The 23,629-nt window shown below is 41.6% G+C and overlaps 1 protein-coding gene across 2 annotated transcripts in view; it reads right to left on the reverse strand.

The window, feature by feature from the left end:
* Positions 1-23,629, reverse strand: part of SVEP1 (sushi, von Willebrand factor type A, EGF and pentraxin domain containing 1) — a 118,468-nt gene that overhangs the window by 15,041 nt on the left and 79,798 nt on the right. The window contains exons 32-45 of one of the 2 annotated variants that reach the window (XM_041486314.1): positions 20,909-21,028; positions 19,975-20,151; positions 19,122-19,206; positions 18,607-18,798; positions 16,529-16,696; positions 13,936-14,608; positions 9,756-12,535; positions 8,363-8,588; positions 7,088-7,243; positions 5,176-5,239; positions 4,318-4,491; positions 3,187-3,360; positions 2,590-2,763; positions 1,062-1,238 (exon numbers count right to left, since the gene is read on the reverse strand). In XM_041486314.1, the coding sequence (XP_041342248.1) occupies positions 1,062-1,238; positions 2,590-2,763; positions 3,187-3,360; positions 4,318-4,491; positions 5,176-5,239; positions 7,088-7,243; positions 8,363-8,588; positions 9,756-12,535; positions 13,936-14,608; positions 16,529-16,696; positions 18,607-18,798; positions 19,122-19,206; positions 19,975-20,151; positions 20,909-21,028 (5,340 nt within the window). The remainder of the gene's footprint in view (positions 1-1,061; positions 1,239-2,589; positions 2,764-3,186; positions 3,361-4,317; positions 4,492-5,175; positions 5,240-7,087; positions 7,244-8,362; positions 8,589-9,755; positions 12,536-13,935; positions 14,609-16,528; positions 16,697-18,606; positions 18,799-19,121; positions 19,207-19,974; positions 20,152-20,908; positions 21,029-23,629) is intronic. The other variant, XM_041486315.1, reaches the window with a different exon arrangement.

The following is a 23,629-nucleotide window of genomic DNA, read 5'->3' on the forward strand; positions in this document are numbered from 1 at the left end:
GTTCTTTATGGTGAGAGGCTGGACATGAGCCAACAGCTGCATTTTTGGATGCAGCCCCAAAAGCCACTGGTATCCTGGGCTGCATCAAAAGAAGTGTGACCAGCAGGGTGAGAGAGGGGATTATCTCACTCTATTCTGTCCTTGTGAGACCCCATCTGGAGTGCTGCATCCACCTCTGGGGTCCTCAGTACAAGAAAAAGTGGGTCCAGAGAAGGGACACAAAAATGATCAGAGGTATGGAGCATCTCTCCTACCCAGAAAGGTAAAGAGAGCTGGGATTATTCAGCATGGATCCAGGAGAAGGCTTCAGGGAGACCTCATTTCAGCTTTCTTGTTTCTTAAGGGGTCTTATTACGAGGAGGTAGTATTTATATGGGAAGATAAATAGAGGCAGAACAAGAAGCGATGGTTTTAAACTGAAAGCAGCATGTTTAGTTGAGATATTAGAAAGAAATTCTTTATCCAGACAGTGATGAGGTGCTGGAACAGGTTGCCCAAGGAAGCTGTGGGTGCCCCACACCTCTAAGTGCTCAAGGCCAGGTTGGATGGGACCAGAGCAACCTGATTTAGTGAATGGCATCCCTACCCATGCCAGAGGGGCTGGAACTACATGATCTTAAATGTCCTTTCCAACCCAAGCCATTCTGTGATCCATGAGTCTAAGCAGTACTGCTTGCAAGAAGTCAAAAGGCTTTCCAACATGCTTGCAAAAGGATACTGCCTTCTGTCAGTATTAATAAATACAACAAAAGGCAGCACCTCTTTCTGCAACTCTTGTCTCATCACCCATGATCTCATGGGAATCATTCTTAGGGTATTTAGGGTATTCAACAAACAACCCAGCTCCAGGACTTGCAAAAGGTAAATTAAGAATACATTTACAGAAGGGTCTAGTAAATAGTAGGATGAATACTGTTGAAGCACCAACCCACATAGATGTATTCTGAGTCCTTTTAAAGAACAACTCTGTTAGAAAGAAAGGAGACACGGCTCTTCTCTAGAGCTTCTTAGAGCCCTCTGGAAGATACCAATCCCTGTGGAATGTTGTGTCTTGTACTTACTTTCACACTTAGCTGTGGCTGGAGTCCAGGTCTCATCAGCATTGCAAGTGATCACAGACTGTCCTTTCAGCTGGTAGCCTTCCCTGCACCTGATGGATACATTCTGGCCAACATGAAAATCCACTTCGGACAGAAGGGCATTCTCTGGGATTATGAAAGGCACAGGACAAGGGTTTGCTGTTCAAAGTAAGGGTGTGAGGGGAAAGAAGGGAAGAAAAAGAGATGGAAGGAAGAGAGACCACTTTAGAATAGTTTCTGCAAATTTCAAATCCAAAGCACATGAGAAGCAATACAAATGGATGCTGTATGTGAGCCCAATTTGTAATTTGATTTGAAATTATGATATTTGGGTTATAAAATAATAATTAAAAAAATCGAATTCACTGCTGTTTAATTAGAAATTAAAGAATTTCTAATTCACTGGGTCATAACATAATAATTAAAAATTTTCTAATTCACTGCTGTCACATCCTCGGTTAATGCCAGGCATACTAAGGATTTAAGTGAGAAATATCCTACTTGTTACTGTGAAACCATTCTCTCTTGTCCTTCTTGTTTACCATAACCTTTCTATCAAAGAGAACCAGACCTATCCTACTTCATGTTCAGAGGGGCTGGACCAATAAAGAGCAGCAAAAATTCAGATGTTTGATTAGAGACTTAGAGTTTAGAATCTCTCTAATTTTATTTATTGCTGGCTGTAAACTTGCTGGGCTATTTTTGCATGGTCTGTTGATCTCATCACCAATGTGGAAAATATTGGCTCTATAAAGAGCAGAGATTTATGTCAGTTTTTTGATACTAAAATGAATAAATACTATGTAATACAAAAATTAAATGTCTAAATTAACCATCCTAAGACTACACTAGGTCTTAAAATTAGTTACAGACACATACAGCAACAAGAAAGGCTATTGTGGGTGTGTGGGTACAGTGCACATGTACATAACACACTATTTCACAGAAATGCAGAAGAATTTGTACAGCTATTAAGTCCAACCTGCTTCTCCAAGCAGGGCCAGCTAGGTCAGAAGTTGCTCTGGAACCTAATCAGAAATTTGAGTAAAATTTGAGTAACTCTGTAGATGGAGAGCTCATGTCCTATCTGAGTTTCTGCTCCTCTGTTTGACTCTGTTGATGGTAAAAATTTTCTTCAAAAACTTCATTGGATCTTCCTTTATTGCAACTAGTGTGTATTGCATTTCACTCTACCACTGTGCAACTCTGAGAAGAATCTGGCACTTCTTCCTTTGGACCCTGTCAATATGTCACCTGTGGACAACAATAAAGTCTCCCTTTTGCCTTCTCCTCCAAACAATTCTCCCAAGTGCTTCTACTATTTATCAAGTGTTTTACTATAATAACTCCTTTTTATGTCATCTTTCCAATTAGAGGGACCTATGCAGAAGACAGCTCGTTCTTTTACTGTCACAAAAATACACTCAGAGAAATTAATGCTTTAACTTGTATCAGTAACTGCCCCTGTTGTTTCTCTGCAAAACTTTTCCATTACAAAGCAAACACACACGTTTACAGAGAGGCAAGGGATTACTCCATCTTCCATCTCTTGTGCACTCTGCTGCTGATTCTCCTTCCAAGCTGTATCCCCTCTCACAGAGATATGTTACTGTACTGCCAACTGTATTGTTTTCATAAATTGCTTTCCCATTCGGCAAGGAAACTGGAATTTTGCATCTGGTCTCTGCAAAGGAAGGGGTCTTATTAATTCTGCTTGATATTTAGCCCTGGACTTCAAATATTTCCTGAATTAATAACACAATATGCTAAAAGTCACCATAGACTTATAAATAATGAAGAACGTGGATTCAGTAACCCTGGGAAGGAAATGTAGCCAGCCTGGAAAAGAAGCTCCTCCTGGTGATGGAGAAAAGCCCCAACAAAATGGGGAAGTGAGGGCACATTTATGACTTCAGACTGGGGCCAGTAGGGCAGAAAGATGGAAATCATTCTTTCTCTCCGCTGATACATTCTCTAGAAACCCCACATTACAGAATCATTTTTCCAAAGAAACTCAGTCTCTGGATTATATGATGTGCATGCATAAGGGAGGAGCTATTGCTTATCCCAGACTGGAATGTTCCAGGACACAAAACCAAACAGTTACCTTCACACAATGGCAAGGGCTTACTCCAGCTCCCATTGGCAAGACATGTGATATTCTGGGGCCCAACAAGATGGTATCCAGAGCTGCACACAAAGGTTACATTACTTCTATATGTACTTCCAGCAGAAATGGCCTCTGCTTTTTCAATGGAGGGATGAAGCCCACAAGTAATTTCTAGGAGAGAAGAAAACTTTTGGGTTTTATACACAATGAAGACTATTCTTTCTATGAGTCACACAACATCTGATAGCTCTGTTCTCACCCTGAATTAATTGAAAGCCAGCAAGAAAGAAGCTGTGAACTGTTACATGGAGAACAGTTATACAATTCCTTTCCTGCCCTTTCTCCTGGGGTTTACACTGCAGACACCTGAAAGTGTGTTTAAATGTTTTTGCTGTTGTTATAAGATATGAGGTATGTTCAAACCAACAGAGGATTCAGAATATTTCTTCTATGCATGCCTGAAGCTGCATTTTCAGTCCCCTTTGTGGTCCTGCAGTAGAAGATGATCTCAAAATGTGCTCAAGAACAATGGCAGTAGTTAAGAAGAATCTTGACCCCTGTCCCACACTGTGGAGACCAAGCAAATTCATCAAAGATGAGAGAGAAAAATGCAAGGCATAGAACTATGACATCAGCAAGAAAAGATGGAGAATGATTTATTGGTAAATACTGTAAATATTTCCATTTTATTTATAAGCTGTATGAAATAAGTCATAAATCCTTCTTCCTAAGCTGCCTCAATTAGTTATTTTCTTGATAGAAAGCCAAGATTTGGTCCTAGGGAGCACAGCTGTGGTATCCAGACATACTGAGTGGCCAGGATGTACTTGCTCTGGCATGGCAGGGGTGAACATGTCCAAGGCTCTGCACACCATGATTCAAGGCAAGTCAGATACAGCAGGCCACATTCCTACCCTACTGATGTCAGCACGACTCTTTCTATGTTTATGCCATTTCAATGTGCCAAAAGGAGATTGCTTCTGATCAGAGAGGTACTGCTGGCTTTTCCTCTGGCTCCTTCTCTTACAGACCCTTTGCTGGAGGGAAAGACAAGAGAGGAAGCCAGACAAAACACTCTCCTCCTGCCCTAGCTTTCCTGGACATCACATTACTCTGCTTGCTACTTACGCGTGCATGTAGGGGCAGAAGGGCTCCACTTTCTGTCAACGTGGCAAATCCTTCTGCTTGGCCCCTGTAGCTCAAAGCCAGGGTCACAGCTGTAAAAAACTTCACTGCCAAACAGGAACTCCTCTCCCTGAACAGATCCATTTTCTATCATGTCTGGAGGTCCACATGATATTCCTGTAATGTAAGCAATACTTTCCAATCAAACAAAATGTATATGGCTTGTTCTGTTCATAGCTCCTCCACAGGTTTTACTCAGAAACAGGAAAGAACTCAGCAGTTGTCTGGTCATTGCCAGGAATTTGCCCCTGAGTAGCAGAGCAGAATCATACTTGGTACGTCCACTTCATGCTAAAAGTAAAAAATCTGTTGTGACTGTGCTGGCAGGAAGCCTCTGGAAACTGTTGTGTCTTTCAGCCAACAGCTGAAGTCCACGTAAACATTTGTGTAAAAACTCCTATTTCAGCACTGCAATCAATGACATCTCAGAGAGGTGAAGTGCCTTTGAGAATGATATCCACAGAGTTACACTGGAGGACGCTAAATACGTGTGACTCCTGGCGACTAACGTGTTCAGAGGTTCTCAGTAACCACAAGAACCCATGACCTCAAGTGTCAGAACTATTTAACCTGGAAGCTCTCTGCAGAGGAGCAAGGCAGAAAGGTGTGGAGATTTTCTTCACACTGCTACCTGCACACACCAGCAATTCTGCCCTTCCACGTTGTTACCAGTGGTACTTACCAAAAATATTTAGGTAAATGCAGACAGTATGGGTTATAAAGCAAAATGAGCATTAGTGATTTCTGTTGTGTGATATCACCCTTGACCAACATTAAGTGATAGACTGAGGTAGAACATACTTCTGCACACTGGCACAGTGCCACTCCAAAGCTTGTCTTCTTGGCAAGTCCGTTCTGCATCACCCTGTGAAACAACAGAAAATGCTCAAAGAACAACTTTGCTTTAGTTAACTCTTTTCTCCCATCATCTTTAGTATCCAGCAAGGCAAGGAAGCTTTTTCTCCATGTGCTACCCATGTAAAGAGAAATGAAGTGCTACAGCCCAAGTCTACTAGTAGAGTTTATGGCAGAACTTGCTGCAAAATGATGGGTGTTCTTTATAAACCAAAAGTTTGTGAGGCCAGTTAGTTAGTTCTCTTGTCATTATATCTCCAGAGTATCATCTTTTTGTCAGTTTTATCATTGTTGTTCCTAGGAATGTGTTGTGATGACAATTTTTCTCCTTTCAGGACCCACTTATAGGAAATTCAACTTGCAATTTTTTCAACAACTGTACAAGCTGGTGTTTGATAAACATGATGTGCTGATTTAACCACATCCCGATCACTCATTCTTAATATTTGCCTATAAATAACATTATTTCTTTCTTACATACAAGTTTTATGGACAGCCTCATAGCCCAAGACTTAATTCTTATTTTATTCCAAGACATGGAGGACAATATTTAATTATGTCCTTTGCTGTAATGTACTTTTATTACAAGGCAGACCTATCGATAAAGAGTAGCTGTTTAACATGTTGTTGTACAGCATCACACCCAATGGACTTTGCTTCCCAAAGGAAAAAAGCAGGACTTTTCTTCTACAGCAGGGACACAGTTTGACACTAGGTGGCGAAACTGGATTACGAAGCCTGGAAGAGCTCATTACTGTATAACAACACTGCTTTATTGCTTCCTAGAATTATTTGAAACAGCAAATCTATCTTTTTGTCTAAATACCAACACGTTCATCCCCAGTGCGTATTTGCACTATTTGACAACATAATAAAAATTAAAGTCATTGCCACCTAAGCATTCTCCAAACTCTTATTTTAACTTGACTGAGTGAATTAACTTCTGACTGGGTGATTTTACATGCATGAAGTTCTTAATTAGTCACTGGTGTTACAACAGTACAAAGGAAGTGTATCCTGCACGCTGCTTGGCCCTCACAAAACCAGCATTAAGAGCCAGCCTCTGTCCAGGAAATATCTCACCACCTCGTGTCTCACTCATCACCTGGGAACAGTGGAGATCATGCTGTGCCTCAGCAACCTACTGTCATTTTTGAATTCACTGCAGCTTTTGAAAACTCCCCTGAGGCAGCTCCGAACTTGCTAGCCTGAATCCTGATACTGGGAAAGCAATGCTGTTTCAAAGTTCAGGTGGGGGTAAAAGCCATAATAAAAACAATGGACAGGAAAGAACTTTGATTCCTCCTCCATCAGGGAATAAAGCTGCCATTGAACAAAATGGAATACCTTTGATATATCACTTTAATACCATCTAGCAATGTCACAGAACTGAGGGCAGTGGAGTTTATGAGGAACTTTAAGTGTGGAAGGCACAACTCTTGGCACGCCGATATAATGATTGGAAATCAAAAAATGGAAAAAAAAAAAAGCAGCCTAACTCTGGCTAAGGAACCAGGTTAAGGGAGTGGTACATGAGAAATTAAGTCTTCCCTGACTTATGGTCATAAGCATGTGTAATGCTGTATTTGCAGAGGACTTCAGTTAAGAAAACTCAAATACTGCAAGATACCTGCTGGACATATATCTCTGAACAGGATTCTTACATTTGCTTCAACTATACCCTGAAGCCATTCAAAGGCTGCCCCAAACATAGCATGAACTGTTTACAGGCAATAACAAAACCAGCAGACACCCAGCTTCTATGGCCTCAAAATGAATGAGGCAGTCCACAGCAATCACTCAGAACTGCAAATGAGAACTTAAAGTTTAGAGTGTTGGGAGATTTGAACTTGCTTACTTGTAATTCATAGCCAGAGTCACATTTATAAAGAGAAACATCTTTGAAATTGTATTTAGTGCCAACCACAAATCCATGCTCTGGAGACTCTGGAGTTCCACACGACACAGGACTGCAGATGTCATCAGAAAATGGTGGCACCCAAACACCATTTTCCTGAAAAATAAATGTAATTAGAAAGGTAAGAGCGCTGCTTTATATGTGCAATCATATCTATTGAAAAAGAAAAATCATAGTAGGAGCATCCAGTTGCTGTGGGTGTACAGATAGAATATTATCGGTTCAATCCTTTATAAAATTTGGTAATCTAAGTAACATTTTTAAGATGTTAACATAAACTGGAGGTGTCTTTGGCAGGAACACTTAGCTTGAGATTTAAAAGACAGAAGGAACAAAAAAATAAAACAGGGGAAAAAAGCTTGGAAAAGCAAATTCACTGGTGCAAGGTCACCTAATTGCTCAGGGAACACATCAGAAGAATGAAAACCACATCTGCCTGATTTCATGTTTTGTATTTCTCTCCTGGTTGAATGTCTAACACCTATTTCTCTCCTGGTTGAATGTCTAACACCACGATTAAGTGCTTCTCTAACTTACTAAGGGAAGACTGATATCTGAAGAAACACTTGTCAAGGACAACTACTCCTACTTCTACAGATATTTGTAACAGCAAAATGAGGGGGAAAACATCTCATAAGAAAGACTTACTCTGCAAACCCACACATGCTCAGCTTTTCTCATACGAGAGTATACCTAGTGACTTAAAAGTCTATTTACAAACTGAAGATGGGGCTGTCCACAGCTAATGTGACAGGAGGTTACCAGTGGAACTGATGAAGATGTTTGTTCTTTAACAGAGGATTCACGTTTCTACAGGTGTACAGTGGATTAAAACGTCTGCTGCCTGTTATTCTGGAGATAAAGCTCTGCATGCAATCCTCAAAATACATTCGAAATCTTGGACATATTTTTTTAAAAATCTCAGACATGATATAATGCCTGGCACGTGATAAAATGAATGCTTTTCTAAAGGACAGCCTCAGCTTTTGGTGGAAGGAGAAATAAAATATTTTTAGTTTTCAAAGTCCATGCACAGAAAACAAATAATTGTCCTTACTGGGAAACAACTAAACATAATATATTTTGCAGAATATGCTTTGAATTTTTTTGTTGTGTCAAGTTAAGGGCCAAAAGGTAAGGAAGATGTGAGAAGGACTCCTGAATTCAAGAAGGACTTCTGAATTCAAGAATAAAATCACGCTAACAAAACTATACCTTGCATGTAGATGTGCTTGCTCCCACCAGAGTGTAGCCTTCTACACATGACAAAGTGATGCTTGTGTTCACAGTGAAGTTGTTCCCAAGTACGATTACATTAGTGATATTTCCTGGAAGGGGACACTTTCTGGGGCAACAGGAAATACTTTGAGGGGACCATTGTCCATCTTCCTGGCAAGTGCATATATCCACTTCTGTCGCCATTGTGTAGCCTTCCAGACATCTGCAACACAGCATGAAGACCTGACCACAGAGACACAGCTAGGAATGACCCATAAATTAAAAAGTCAGGACAGTAATTTTTCAGCATTAGTTGTTAATAAGTACATCTTGAGATTTTTCTATTATTTCAAGGTAAGCCTGTAAGAAGTATGTCTGGACTGAATTAATTCTGTTGCAAGACCTGGAGACTTCAGGGTTCATTTCCAGTTGTTTCATGCTGCTGTAGCATCACAATGGAAAATGAGTTGGTGGCTTTAGTACTCAGAGGGTACTGAAAGTTTTAGTGCAGTTTCTACACTGCCCATCTCTTTGCTAAGAGGGCCTTTGGCGAGGTGAAGAGAGTGTGAGAGCACCAAGCAATTCTAATGATCTCACTTTCTTCCAAGAACAAACCAAGTCTTAGCCTGACCACACCATTTGCTTAGACACTCAAGGCTGACTCAATGGTGCTTTACCAAGAAAACTCAACCGGCTTGCACTGGTGGGTTTACTAGTGGGCAGCAAAAGTACTGCACCTTGTTAAAGTTGCATGGGAATGACTGATACTGCTCAATTCACCCACCTGCCATCTCTGTCCCAGCTCTGTCCCATACCATTACTTGCTTTTAATATAAAAAATACATCCCTCCTTTGACCAAGGCTTTCTTCATCTTGGAGAAAGATATCTGCAGTGTATACACTTCAGGAAATTAACAAAAAACCTCAGTTTCTCATATCTGAGAAAGGAGTAACTTGCTCCAGTGCTCCAGACAGCACAGTGCTGCAGTGCAGACAATGGGAAAAGAGGGACAACAAGCCTTTTGTATTACAAGAGACACCTGAAGCAGAAGGAAACCATAAATGCAATGCCAAGAGGAGAGAAGCTGCACACCCTGCTGACTATTGCTGTCACCTGCTAAAAAAACCTATATGTAGTGCTTCAGTGGAGGAGAATAAGAAAGCAAATGGAAATGGGAAATTAAAGTCAGTGGAGGCATCAGACCACTGATGGGTTGAAATGCCTTTCTGGAGTTTTCCTGAGTGGTCCAAATAATATTTTATAAAGTGCAGGGCAATGTGGGCTTTGTCAATCTGAGTATGTAGAAACTTGCACTGAGGGTACATAAACCTTCCATCTTCATTCCTTCAGACAATTTTAATGAAAACAGAATAGCAGCATCATCCTTACCTGTACTGGACCTTACTTCCATAGGTGTAAGTGTTCCCAAGAACCTCTGCATTTGGGATAGATGGTGGTGGGCCACAGCTTAAGAGCTCACAGCTTGGGTATGGCTTCTTCCACACACCTGTCTCCACACAAGTCAGTTCTGGACCCCCCTTCATGACAAAACCTGTCAAGCAGGTATAGATGATTGTGTTCTCATCTTCAGAGCTGCTGCCATTGATGAATGTGTTGGGGATGATGGGTGGAGCACCACAGGAAATCTGTCCGCAGCGAGGAAACCCGGAACTCCATTTGCCAGCTGCCTCACAGGTGACTTCAGGAGGTCCCAGCAGTTTGAAGCCCTCCAAGCATTGAAACTGGACACTTATCCCACAGCTGAAATCTGTACCAAGAACAACTCCATTTTGAATCTGTGGTGTAGGACACAGACAGGGTAGGCAAGATGGAAGGCTCCCACTCCAGGAGCCATTGGACAGGCATTGCCGTAAGGGATTGCCATGCAGCTCATAACCAGGGAAACACGTATAGTGGACAAATTCCCCAAAAGTAAAGGCTGAGCCATTCAGAAAGCCGTGGGAGATGTCTTCAGGGGGTCCACAAATGACTGGTTCACACCGTGGTGGTTCTGAGTCCCAGGTACCGTTGCTCTGACAGGTAAGCGTAGATGCTCCTTGCAGGCTATAACCATCATTGCAGTGATAGTGCACTTCTTTATTAAAGCTGAAATCTGAGCCAGTAGTTCTCCCATTGGGAAGAGGCAGCGGCACAGAGCAGGTAACAGCTTTGCAAACTGGAGTGATTCCACTCCAGCTTCCATTTGCAAGGCAGACTCTACTCTCATCCCCATCTAACAGGAAACCTTCGTTGCAGCTATACTCTGTATGTCTCTGGAACGTGTAGTCCTCTCCAGTTACCTGACCATTCTCCAGAACTGGTGGTGGGCTGCAGGAAACAGGAATGCAGATTGGTTCACTGCCATCCCATTTCTGGCTCTCTTGGCATCTCCTCTCTGCAGGGCCATTTAACTGGTAACCAGGGTCACACTCATAGTAGACAACACTCCCATACGTGTAGTTTTCCCCTTTTATCTTCCCGTTCAAAGGATGGGTGGGTGAATTGCACGTTATTGCTTTGCAGTAAGGAGCAGTGTGACTCCACTCCCGACTTGGCAAACACAGCCGTGTGTCAGAGCCAACCAGTGTGAATCCTGGCCTGCAGGTGTACCTCACTGCACTGCCAAGCCTGTTCTCTGTGACGTGCAAAAATCCGTTCTCCGGGGCAGACGGCAAGGTGCACTCTATAGAAACACAGGCAGGGGCAGTGCCGTTCCAAGCCCCATCTTCTTGGCAAGCTAGAACAGGGTTTCCCAGCAGCTCGTAGCCAGAGTAACATGTGTATAAAATGATAGTTCCAAATAAGAAAGTGGTGAGCTGCATTGCACTGTCCTCCTTCAAGGAACTTTTGAAGTCCTTCGTGTTGTCAGCCAGCAACATATGTGAAAGGGAGGGGCTCTCTGTAACAAACTCCTGGTCAGAACGCCTTTCCCCCTGTCTCAGCTGCACGTACTCTCCAAAGTCAATGTGAGGAGGCAGGCCACAGTCTGTTGGAAGGCAGGTTGGCGTAGAGCTAGACCACCCCAATTCTTCACAGGTCTGCATGGCAAGGCCTGACAGCTGGAAGCCTGGCACACAGCTGTAAATCACCATGGCCCCATAGCTATAATCTGCACCCTCCACAAAGCCATTCTCAATGGGTTGAGGGGGCTGGCAATTTATGGCCTTGCAAGAGGGAACCTCTGTACTCCACTCTCCTGTTTCTAGGCATCTCAGTGTTTCCTCCCCTTGGAGCTGAAAACCTCTGTCACAGAAATACCTAACTGTCTGCCCATAATGGAAATTTGTGAATGAGTATTTGCCATTGAGAATCTTCTTAGGCCTTGGGCATTGAATAGGTTTGCAAAGTGGCTTTCCTCCAAGCCACTGTCCGTCTTCTCCACAGAGGACAGTTGTGTTCCCTAGCAGTTCAAAACCTGGTTTACATGTGTAGAGGGCTGTGCTAAGGAAGGTGAGACCCTGCACATCAACTATGCCATTCTGAATTTCTTCTGGTTGAGGACACTCTACGGGAATACATTCTGGCAAAGGCAAGCTCCATGAGCCATCAGCCTGGCATCTGATGGTGGACTCACCCTTCAGCAAAAACCCATCCACACAGATGTATTTCACAGTGCTGCCAAAATGAAGGGACGAAGTCAAGGGGTCCCCAAAGGGAATATAGGGAGGTGCAGAACATTGTACAACCTTGCAGAAGGGAAAGGAATCATTCCACTGCTGGGAAGGCAAGCATTTCAGTACAGAGGAGCCATGCAAAACATAACCCTCCTTGCAGGAGAACTGTACAACACCGACTTGGTGAGACATTTCTCTCAAGACCAGCTGATTTTCTGCCAGGGGTGGTTCTGGACATTTTGTTGGCACACATTTGGGACTTTGTTTTTTGCTCCATTTCCCAGACTTTTGACACGTCCATGAAACATCTCCAATCAGCTCATAGCCTTCATCACAGAAGAACTCAACTTTGGAGCCCATATCAAAAGTTTCTCCCTTGGAGTAGCCATGCTGGATGGATGGTGGTTTTCCACAGCTGAGGGGAGCACAGTAAGGGGGTGATTCACTGTACCATTGCCGATTTGCTTGGCAGATAAACACTGGGCTCCCAACCATCTGGTAACCAGAGTCGCACTGATAATTTGCCTGATTTTCAAAGAAGTGTCCAGTGGTGTCCTAGAAAACAGTTAAGACAGACATGTCCAAAATGAAGAGGCATGATTTGGGCAATAGGAGACTGATTTAATTTCTTGCATTCTCCTGGTCTAGCTTCTAGCTGAATCCCTGACAGCAGTAAATGCTGTCTCAGAAGGAATGAGGGCAAGTAACTGGCACAAAATATCTTGCCTCAAATAATGCACTTTGTTTTCAGGAAATCTGAGGCCACTTTCAAAAGAAAACAGAAAATTCAAGCCTTAAAAAAAGCTAGAAAATAATTCCTCTGCTTTCTCTCTTCCTGACCCATGAGACCAAAATAGGCGTGGAAAGGAAGATGGAAGAGATGGATCAGGGGAAGCTGCCATCAAACGTCCTATTGTCACAATTCTTTAACTTCTATGTGTATCTAAGGTTGGAGCCTCAAATCTACTGCTACGGGGAGGCATTTATAAATGCCACATATGCAACTGCAGGGCCTTGAGCAGGGAGCTGAGAAGCACCTCAAAGTTGCAGTTTGGGCTTTGATTAAGATATTAAATTTTTTTTCTAAATTTAAGGCATATATGAAGGAGTGATCCTACCTAAGGAAGACAAAACAGAATGATATGCATTAATTAGCAGATGCATCTGTGTGGGAGTCTGAACAGAAATTGTTGCTAGTACTGCTGGAAACCCATGTAGGAACTGGAATGTCAACCTCCACCCTCCAAATTTAGCAAATGCAGATTCTCTGGTATCTAGTATCTCTGGTATCTGGTATCCTGCTATCTTAAATCCCTGGATTTAAGGAAGGAAGAGGGATGCTCAGAAGAAAAATGCTTCAAAAATTCAATGTTAAATCTTTATAATAGTGGTTTTGATCTTCCTTACCACAATGTTGTTCTTGTGCACCAAATGTGCAATATTGTTGCAATTTAATTTGATAAGGAAAGGGAAGTTCTGACTTCAGTAAAGAAATGTGCTTGCATCAAAAGAAGAAAAATTATCCCAAGGTGATTTATCTATTGCATATCATATTATTTTTTCATACCAGTGAAAAGAGCAAGGCTTGTGAACTGGTACCAGTACTTCAAACATAAGAAGGCACTTCAAAGCTACCCAAGAAACAAACAAATGAAGAATAAGACATTAAGGAAATCAGTTGAATATGGCATCTTGAGTCTCCTAAGTCTCCTTCTTGAGTCTCCTAAGTGATAACCCACTTTATGATAGGAAATCCCATGGAAATATTCATGCTTTTCAGATATGATTCTGCTTCAAATCCACCCGCTTTTCTCTTTCCGTATTCTATCCAATCATGTACTTCCTCAGTTTTAACAGAGTAGTAAAACAGAAGGAAAAAAACCCGAACAGCAACAGTTGTGAAAATATATGCAGTTTGCCATGGTACCATGCAGACGAGAAAACTCATTCTGTACCTTAATAAAGCCATTCTCAAGCTGTGGTGGTTCTCCACAGGACACTGGGTGGCATGTGGGCAAACTGCCACTCCAGTTGCCAGTGGCCTCACAGGTCCGCTTCTTCTCTCCCTTGATGTAGAACCCCTTGTTGCAGCTGTAAGCCACCACTGCTCCAAAGCTGTAGTTGGACCCACTGGCATAGCCATTGCTAATGTGGGGAGGCTCTCCGCAGCGAACAGGGATGCACTGGATGCTCAGAGGAGAAGGATTCCACTGGCCCCCTCGGAGGCATTCGATCTTGGCCGAAGTGTTCAGAACAAAGCCTTCCATGCACTTGAAGCTCACGACGGAGCCAGCTGCAAACTTGGCTTTACTAATGGACTCCAGGATGCTGTATGAGACGGTGGATGGCTTTTCACAGAAATCAGCTATGCAGTGGGGCATGTCCCTGCCCTCTGGAGGCACCCACGTCCCTTCTGCATTGCAAAGCAGCTGAGAGTTATCAGCCAGGCTGTAACCATCCAAGCAGAAGTAATAAGCTATATCACCAAAGAGGCGGTGGCCACTCTCAGGTGATGCATTTTCCACATGGGGTGGTTCATCACAGGATACTGCCAGGCACTGCTGGTGGCTCACACTCCACTTGCCGCTGGCTAAGCACTCTATGGTTTCAGGGCCAACTAATGTGTAACTGTGGATAAGGAAACCACATAGGAAGTCAAAAATACATGCACTGTCAAACTCTACCTAGGGTTTCCTGAAGCCCATGCTGTATGAGCTTGTTTGCTAGAACCCCAGAAGAATAGGATCCTTTAGAAAAGCTATGATCAACTTCAAAAGAAAAATCCTGATGCCTACGTGTCTATGGGTGAGCTATCACAAAGGTGGATATCATAACATACATTGTGCATATTACCTCTCTCTCATCTATCTACCCAATGACCATTTCTGAACTTCCAATTTGGCTCAAACTACTACTATAAACCTAGTATTGTGCTGTGATGGTCTGTGTAATCCTCAAGGAAATGATCCCATTCATAAACTATTTCTGTTTAGCAAAACTGACTGGAAAAGAAAGAGATGAAAAGCCTAGAAAGGCCTTTTGGGTTTCTGTATTAGCCCTCTCAATCTATTTTCACACTTGCAAGCAAAATGAAACCTCTTAGTGAGTTACCCAGAGGTACTATTACCAATAACACATATAGCAATTTAGAAATAACTTCGCCCTAAAACTCACTGTTAAAAAAATACCAGAAATCCAATAAAAAAACCTAATGCTGACTGGAAAAAACACAATGAAATGATTTATAATAAAATTCTACCACCTTAATACTGTCAGTGTAGCCGTAGTTCTCCAGTCTCTTTGGGATGCAGGGACTAATCCATGCAGGCATTAATCCACGCAGCTCATCATCCCATTTAAACCCCTGCTGCTTAAATATGCAACAGGCGGTAGTGTACTCACAGTACCTCTGACTGTTTTCTTCATTTTTTTTCTCTGTAGTGTGCTCTCACAAAGACTAAAGAAACAATAACTACTGCGAAGTCTCCACTGACTTTCCAACTGCAGCCTGTTCAGATTTTAAAGCAAACTCTGTGGAACTGTTTTGTCTTGTTTGCAGGATTTGTTTTCAAGGCCTCATGACTGAACCCCAGAAAAAGAACTTATTTATGTACCAATGTTTAAAATGATCCACTGTCACAGGCAGACAGCTGTGACAGTCTATAAATGCTGCTATCCTACCCCATTTAAAATGCTTGCACAGGAAAGAGAAGCAGCTTTTAAAATCATAATGCAGTCTAGAAAACATCATAAGAATGCTTTGCTTCAATTATGTTTCAAATAACATTGCAGAGACAATTTATAAGAAAAATGCTGGCTCGTCAATTTACCTTTTTACACCAAGAAAAAGCAGAAAATCTTCCAGTCACTTTAGACCTAAAATGGCAAAAGCTCTGCTTACTTGCTCTGCCTTTTAGACAGAACAGTTCCAAGAAATTTTATGGAACTGCTTACAGGCTGTAAAGATTATTGTGTGCAAAGGTTCTTGCAGGATCAGAGTCCAGCATTATACTTTCATGCTTGATGTCATCAAAACTGAGCCCCCTCTATGATGAAAATTTCTCTACATAGAGTAGATAAAAATAAATTTAAAATAATGCACTTCAATAAACAAAGAGTCTTTATTTTAAGGAAATAGAATTTAGAACACCACAACAGACAGTTGTTAAACTGCATCAAAAGCATTCTTACAGCCTGATGAGACATAAAGAATTTGCTATGATCAGAGCCTTGAATTTAACACAGAAGTACTGGTTCTGTACTAACTACAAGGAAAAGGTTTCCGATTGAATTGTGCTACCTTCCTCCCTGATTCCTCTCTATTCTTCTCTTCCTGAGTCTATTCAGTTCCCCTGAAATTACTTTAAGAGATGTCTCTGTCTCATACTAACCTGACAGCCCACAAAAAAATCTCCATTGCATTTAACTTCCAAAAAGTTAAGACAGAAGTAGTAAACATGAATTAGAGTGGAGTTATAAAGGACTTGTGAAGGAGTGCACCAGTTTTACTCAACCTGAACATTAATCCAGTAGTGGTAATCTACATACCCTTCCTTACACGTGTAAGAGACAGTGTTTCCAAAAGTGAAGTTATCTCCTTTGATGACTGCATCTTTGATGGCAGGAGGGGGTCCGCAAGACACAACGTTGCACGTCGGTGGGGTGCTGTTCCAGTTCCCTGAAGATGCACAGACAAGTACAGAAGGTCCCTGAAGGCTGAGACACAAAGATCATTGTTAAGGCTGCCATTTCGTTCTGGGTGAGGGATGGAGAGTGAAAGAGCTGCTTTGCTTTCTGGCCCCAGTGAAACTAAGGAGTCTTTCTCACTGACTTCAGGAGAGGTCATAATCTCACACTTTGCTCATGGAAAAACACTCTGATGCTATTAAAAAAGCTGGTCTTCACATCACCTTGAAGAGCAAACTGCTGGATTTCTTGTGAAGCCTCAAGTCTGTGCAGACACACACAATTTCTGCTGTAGCTTTCCCCATCTTTGAGCACAAAAGAAAGAAATACTTCTTTAACCTTAAAAATTTATTTGTATGTCATCAACAACATGCCAGTCTTGAGACTTGCAACTAGGCCTCTGCCTGAGACCTGATTCACTTAAGGACTTAAAACACTATCTTCACCCAGGACACTGAAGGAAATGCTCTAGTTCAAGTTTGTTCACAAAAAGGCATTCAGTTCCTTCAGGAGATAAAGGATATTGCTTGAGTGAATGGCCACACACACTTAAAGTCGATGATATTTTTTGGTTTCCTTATCTGAGGAAACAGGATTGTTTCAAATGGTGTGACTTGGATATCTGAACAGAGTGTGAAACACTTCTCTGAGATGCCCTGGGTGAAACCCCTTGTCTCCAGCTGCTAAGTCAGCTGTCTGTGGTTCCCTGCAGAGCCCACATCATATCTGAGAGCCCTTCATGGGAGTGTCTGATTCCCTACAATTTGGTGTCAAATGGTATTAGACCCCCATGTTTAGCTGACTGAAATAAGTTAATGGTAAAGAACACTGACCTGAAATGCTTTTACAAATTTGGCATGGACCCTTGTCAGGGAAGCAGGGCTTTGCCTAGCTGTGGCAATACATTTAAGACTAAAAACACCTAAAAGGTGCTTGAAGGAAGAGACTGGGTCCAGAAATACTGCATAAGATGTTTGAGAGGGCTTCCTCTGGAGTGGTAACCACAGGAGAAAGGACCTCTCTCACCAAGCTATGGTAGACAGGTAAAGACAAAGAATCAAAATTGATGTGGTATTTGCTGCCTATATGTCCAAAGTCCACAGTCAAAAATCTCATTGCGCTGCCTGGTTTAGTGGGGTACAGATAAATCCACAATGCAAATCTATGACTTAACACTACACTGAGCTGAGTTATCCATTTGTACTAACATAAATAAAACGTTCACCAAATGAACACACTTCACCTACCTGCCTGCATCTAGATAAGGAAATGATTGCAGCAGGAAAATGTAGAAAAAAACCCATCCCTAAACAGGTCCATATGGGACCGCTTATGTCAGAGTATATCTGCTAGAAGTGCAAGCAGATATGAGGGGAGGCAGGAACCTGCATGTACAGCCACATCCTTGGATATAGCATTAAGGTGTTAATTTTTAATTGCAGCTAGATAAAAATGTGTTTGCAGTGTAATTGCTTACAAATGTAAAACAGAATGAAACCTTAGAATAAATTACTAGTACAAAGAGTTAAAGGAGTAAATTAGTAACTTCCAGAAAGTTCCTTCACAAAAGGTGCTATAAAGTAAAAGCAAAAATAATATGAACTACAGTTGTAAAGGTATAATGATCTTTAAAGACAAATGAGAGCTTTCAGAAATCATGAAAACTGTATTTCTGAATATTCAAAATACTTTTATAAGTTTGATGGTAAAATGAAAGCATTACATATACATATAGCAAATTTCGAGTGACTTTTCTGAACTACTCCAGTTCAGGATGAAATACAGAAAGTACACTCAAGGTATAAAGAAGGCTTTTCCAATTCTGTTTTATTATTTTATGACTCTGAGCGATGATCCCAGCTTTTTTTCTTTCAGATGTAAGTCAGACCTTCTAACAAGCATGCCACCTGCATTTGGGTCAGGCATGTTCATGCATTTACCTGTATCCACTGTCACAGGTGTATGATACAGAGGAAAGGTAGGCTGTGCCACTGAGTGTATATTTTCCATTGCTGATATCCTGTGGGCTAGGGCACATCACCATTTCACAGGAGGGAGGACCATGATTCCAAATGCCACTAGCAAGGCACAGAATTTCCTTTTCACCCACCAAGTTGTATCCATCATTGCATCTGCATTAGAAGAAAAGAAGCGCTATCAAACACAGCATTTCATGCACAACATAATCAGCCATCCCTTTTTTCTCATCATCCACACCTGCATAAACCATCTTTCTTTTCAGGAAATAGAGAAGTAGTACTGGAGTAAACATTCAGCTCTGCTACTGAACAGCCACTCTATAACCAAATGTCTTTCCATTATTTTAATCACATCTTGCTCCTCTCCTTCATTTCAACCAATCTCTCAATTCAGCCATACTGTTATTTGCTGCCAGATAGTCAATCTAGTTATTAATAGTTATTAATACAGCACTTCAAACATACTGAATTCCTACCTGTACACCACCTTATTATGGTATGTAAAATTTGAGCCAAAAATGGCACTGTTCTCTGGAATAACTGGAGCACCACAGGATATAGCTTTAAAAAGACAGGAATACAAGAGAGGTTGATATAACACAAACAAAAATGAACAGAAAATTAGGATTTGCTTTGTTTTCTCTGAAAAGATTTGAAGAAGTATAAAGCTCTAGATAACAATGAGTTCTTGACTAATCTGTAAATGACATTTAGGACTCTTTATCTGAATTCATCTTACTGAGAAACTGAACTAATTGGAAGTAGGTAGCTATAACTGCTTTACAAACCACATGCTTGGCTATCAAGAGGGCTCCGTATCTACCTCTCTACACAGACAAAGTAATTGTTTTTTTGCTTAGACAGTCTTTGTCAACTCTTCACTTTACCTGTTGCTTCATCTCATTTGTTCTGGTTTTCTAAAGAAACAATTTCTGCTATTATACCATGGCTATGTACATGCATCAGCCTGTCCTTTCTGGTTGCCTTTAATCCACTGAGACAGTTAATGGTCTTTAAGTGATTAATTGCCTGAAAATGGAAGGCTGGGTGGAGAAGAATTAGAATTAGAAGAACACTTCTAATGCTTGCATTAGGCTGAGTCTATACCTCTGACGCACTGGAGAATCTGCGCAAGAGAGAACCACTACAGACGTGACAACTGTGCTTATGTCTTAAAGAAACAAAGACTTCAACACTGACATCCAGATCTGCTAGGACAGGGTTTCATAAGCTGCCATGGTCTCTGAAGGCTCTTCACTATTGCTCTGCCCCTCCCATCTGTCTAATGTGAAAGTCACATTTCAGCATGCATTGCCCCTAGGAGCCAACCTTCACAATGGGGTGTTGGGTGGCTCCACTCTCCGGACTCCATGCAAGTAAGTTTCATTGCTCCTGTCAGCTGGAACCCTTCTTCACAGGAAAATGTTACTTGACTGCCAACACTGTAAGTATTCCCATGTAAATGGCCATGCTCTGGATTTCCTGGATTATGGCATTTCACGGGTTCTGAGGAGGAAGAGGGAAACTACAAATAATATATATTTTTGTGTCAGGTTTTATGAACAACCTACATGAGATATCCTTGGGAATTTGCTAAAGTAGAAGGCAAAGCACATGGAAAACACTAGTTGACGTAAGTAGTTTACAGACTTTTCTATTTTATATGTAAGTGACAGACACTGAAGACTCATGCAAGTAAACTAATCTTGACATGGAAGAGCCCTCTGTAACTGAATTTACATTCCTCACCAGAAGCAAACACATCTTACAGTAACTTCTCCCTCTGTGAGGGAAAGCCCATTCCAGCATGTCCATCCCTGAACATGAAAACTGCTCAACTACTTTTATGCTAACCTATGCCACTATCTAGTTATCTTCATCCAAAGTTACCTTGTTTAACGTTTCCACAGGCAGCTCTAGCCCTACTCAGAAGCCTGTGTTAAAATATTCCTTCGCTGCAGAGCTCTGCTCTGAGAAGTGAAACACTGTGGCCTTCCCAGGTCTTGTGCTCCATGTGCAATAAGGTTTTTGCACGTGTGTATGTCTTGGAGCAGCATCCCAATGACAGCTGCATCCTTACGGAGAGGTGAGTTTTCAAGAAACAAAAGGAGTCACTTTACTACAGCCCCATCCAGACTAAACCACCCTGGAGATGAAAGCATGCCTGCCCATCGATATCAATTGTTGCCTTGCAACTGGAAGGCAGGATACTGGCCTACACAGAATCTTGGAAAGGCTAGCTGAATGTTTTCCTTTCCCATACCTGCACATTTTTTACCATCTCCTGTGTAAGGAGGGATGCAAGTGCAAACATAGGATCCGTTTGTGTTGAGACAAGACGCGTGCTCATCGCAGTCTGATCCAACAGCGCATTCATCAACATCTGCAAAAAACAAAACAAAACAAACCCACAAAACCCACGTCTCTAGTGTGTTATTTGCACTAAGCATTTGCTTTAAATTTCTGTCTTACTGTCAAGAGGAATTACTGTAAGTAGTATAATTAAAAATCACTTACTGCAATCACATTTTTCATCCATTGGTAAAAACACTTAATATTTAAACAAAGGTTTATAACTCACTGTAAAGTTTTATCATAATTTTAATTATAATTTACTCAACAGTACTGCACAACATGAGAAAATCAGAGATAAATGTTACTAGCTTTCAGTCACTAATTCCACATAAAGTATCTGGTTTCCAAACTGCAAAAGAACAGATATTGTAACTATTGTATTACTAGTCTGCGTAGACACTCTGAGGAAGGATTTTTGCATTCAACTCTTGCTTGGGAAATCCTCTCTATCTCAACCTTCCTACTTATAAGACAGGAAAACTTAATCAAGAAGGGAAATACTCTGAAAATATTAGATCCCCATCTTTGATGAAGATAATTAGACTAGGCCCCAAGAGAGCCTAGTTGCCAGAAAAGCTAAAACAATTCAAAATATATTAGTTATTGTAATTAACGATTTACATGATAGCAGCACCTAAAAATCCTAATTGATAATTTATGATCCATGTGGTTTGGTACTATGCAGAAAAAAAAGAAAAAAAAAAAAAAAGAAAATCCCTCACTCCAAAATAAAATAATTTAAACTTGACAGTAAGGAAATGTCCTTGATAGGAAAACAATGAGTCAAATTGCAAAGAGTCAATTTCAAAGTATCTAATTGAAAAGTGCTGGCATCAGGCATTATTCTCAGAGATTGTGCTCTCTCTATAAAAATGCTTGTTTCAGACTGTTAGAGGGAGGGAGAACAATTCTTAATCTAGATGCCCTGCTACAGGACCCCTGCTGATCTAGGTATGCCATGCAGACACACAGTTTGAGTTCTTTGCCCATTTCCAGTAAAAAGTCACTGGTTAAAAAAACAAGAAAATTTACTGAATTGGAGGGTTTATTATTCACTGCCAGATGAGTCTGATCACCATGAAAGGACCACAACACAGTGACAAGAAAAGGAGTTTCTTTCAGATATACAGCATGACAGCTGCACTTTAATACCAGGACAGTTGCCAGTTACACAAGTACCAGGAGAATGCAAAGTGCTACCACAGCAGAACTGGAATGACTGCTTCTTCTGTAATGTCTTGTTAGGCAAGAGACTTCCAATGGGGTGGAACAACACTGTGAATCAGACCCTAACAGAACAAAAGGAATGCTTCAGGGCATAGGTGTACCAGGTTTTGTCAGCACCTCCCTGAAGCATGAGTCAGAAAGGTAAATGGCAGGTCAGGGTGCCAAATCCACTCTTGTTTTCATTTTCCCATAACGCTGCTTTAAGAGAGACGAGGCAAGCTGGAAGGTGGGGCACAGGCTTTTTCCTTCTTCCATTGTGACTCCTACAGCATGGAAGTTGAACTATTTGGACAGCCTTGACGTACCTGTGATGATGTTTGTAGATTCTGAAGAAGTGCTGCTGGAGAGGATGCTATGAAACTAGATGGATCCTACTTCAAAGTGAATTTTGGCAGAACTAAAAGACTTTGGTCATTTCTTTTGCTTGTCTTGACTGAAAAATATATGTGCTATACCTACAAAGAATTAGAAGTCAAACACAAATCTTGCCCGTTTTTTACTGCGCAACTCCCATTGGAGGCATGGCTAAGATCCAGCACAACCAGATGCAGCAATCCAGGTGCAGCTAGCTAGTGGATTCCAGCAGAGGTATGCTGGAGACCTGGCCCTGCAAGACCAGTGACACCCAGTCCTCTGTACACAGTACAATGCCAGCCTGTCACACCTTTCAGCTTGTGCCACTGCACCCAGAACATCAGACCCATCTGACCAGCAAGTAAGTTATGGTGTAGCAACTGTATGAACTGTGTTCACAAGTGTGAACTGTGTTCCCAGTCCTCTCAGTGCTGCAGCTGCTTTCTGGCAGGCATGTCTGACTCACCAAAAAACCCCCACAATGATAAAAAAGCTCAGAGAACACTGGCAGAGGAGATCTGCCCATTAAGTTAGGGACTAAGGAGACAGCAAGGTGGCCTCTTGTTTAGGCAAAAGTCAATTAACATTTGAGTGGATCAACTGGCAGGGTAAATGCTTCTCCTTGAGCTCATTAAAGAGTGTGAATGTCTTCCTGAGTTAGCCAGACCAGCACAGAGGAATGGAAATGAATACATGGTCAACATGAGGTATAAATGTCAGACAACTACCAATAGGTTTGAGCTGGCCTTAACCCAAACATTCATTCCCAGCTACCGGGGATGTGCAAGGTCTTGACGGTGAACATATTACAGAGCTTGATAATGGGAAACACACTGGAATTACACCTAAACTGTTTATTACAATCGCTGTATTTTGTTAAGTAACTTGAATTTGTTTCTGTTGTGCTATGCAGTACATTTTGTATCACTCGGCTTGATTGGAAATCTTGTGCAGCATCTACTGTCTTCAGGTCAGTAAATCTGATATTAAATACTACAATGTCCATGTGTGAAATATCTAAAAGAACCTGGTCAGAGAGCATGGGACA

The sequence above is a fragment of the Pyrgilauda ruficollis genome, unplaced genomic scaffold (genome assembly GCF_017590135.1).
Source record: "Pyrgilauda ruficollis isolate IOZ18807 unplaced genomic scaffold, ASM1759013v1 scaffold75, whole genome shotgun sequence".
NCBI classification, from domain to species: Eukaryota; Metazoa; Chordata; class Aves; order Passeriformes; family Passeridae; genus Pyrgilauda; species Pyrgilauda ruficollis.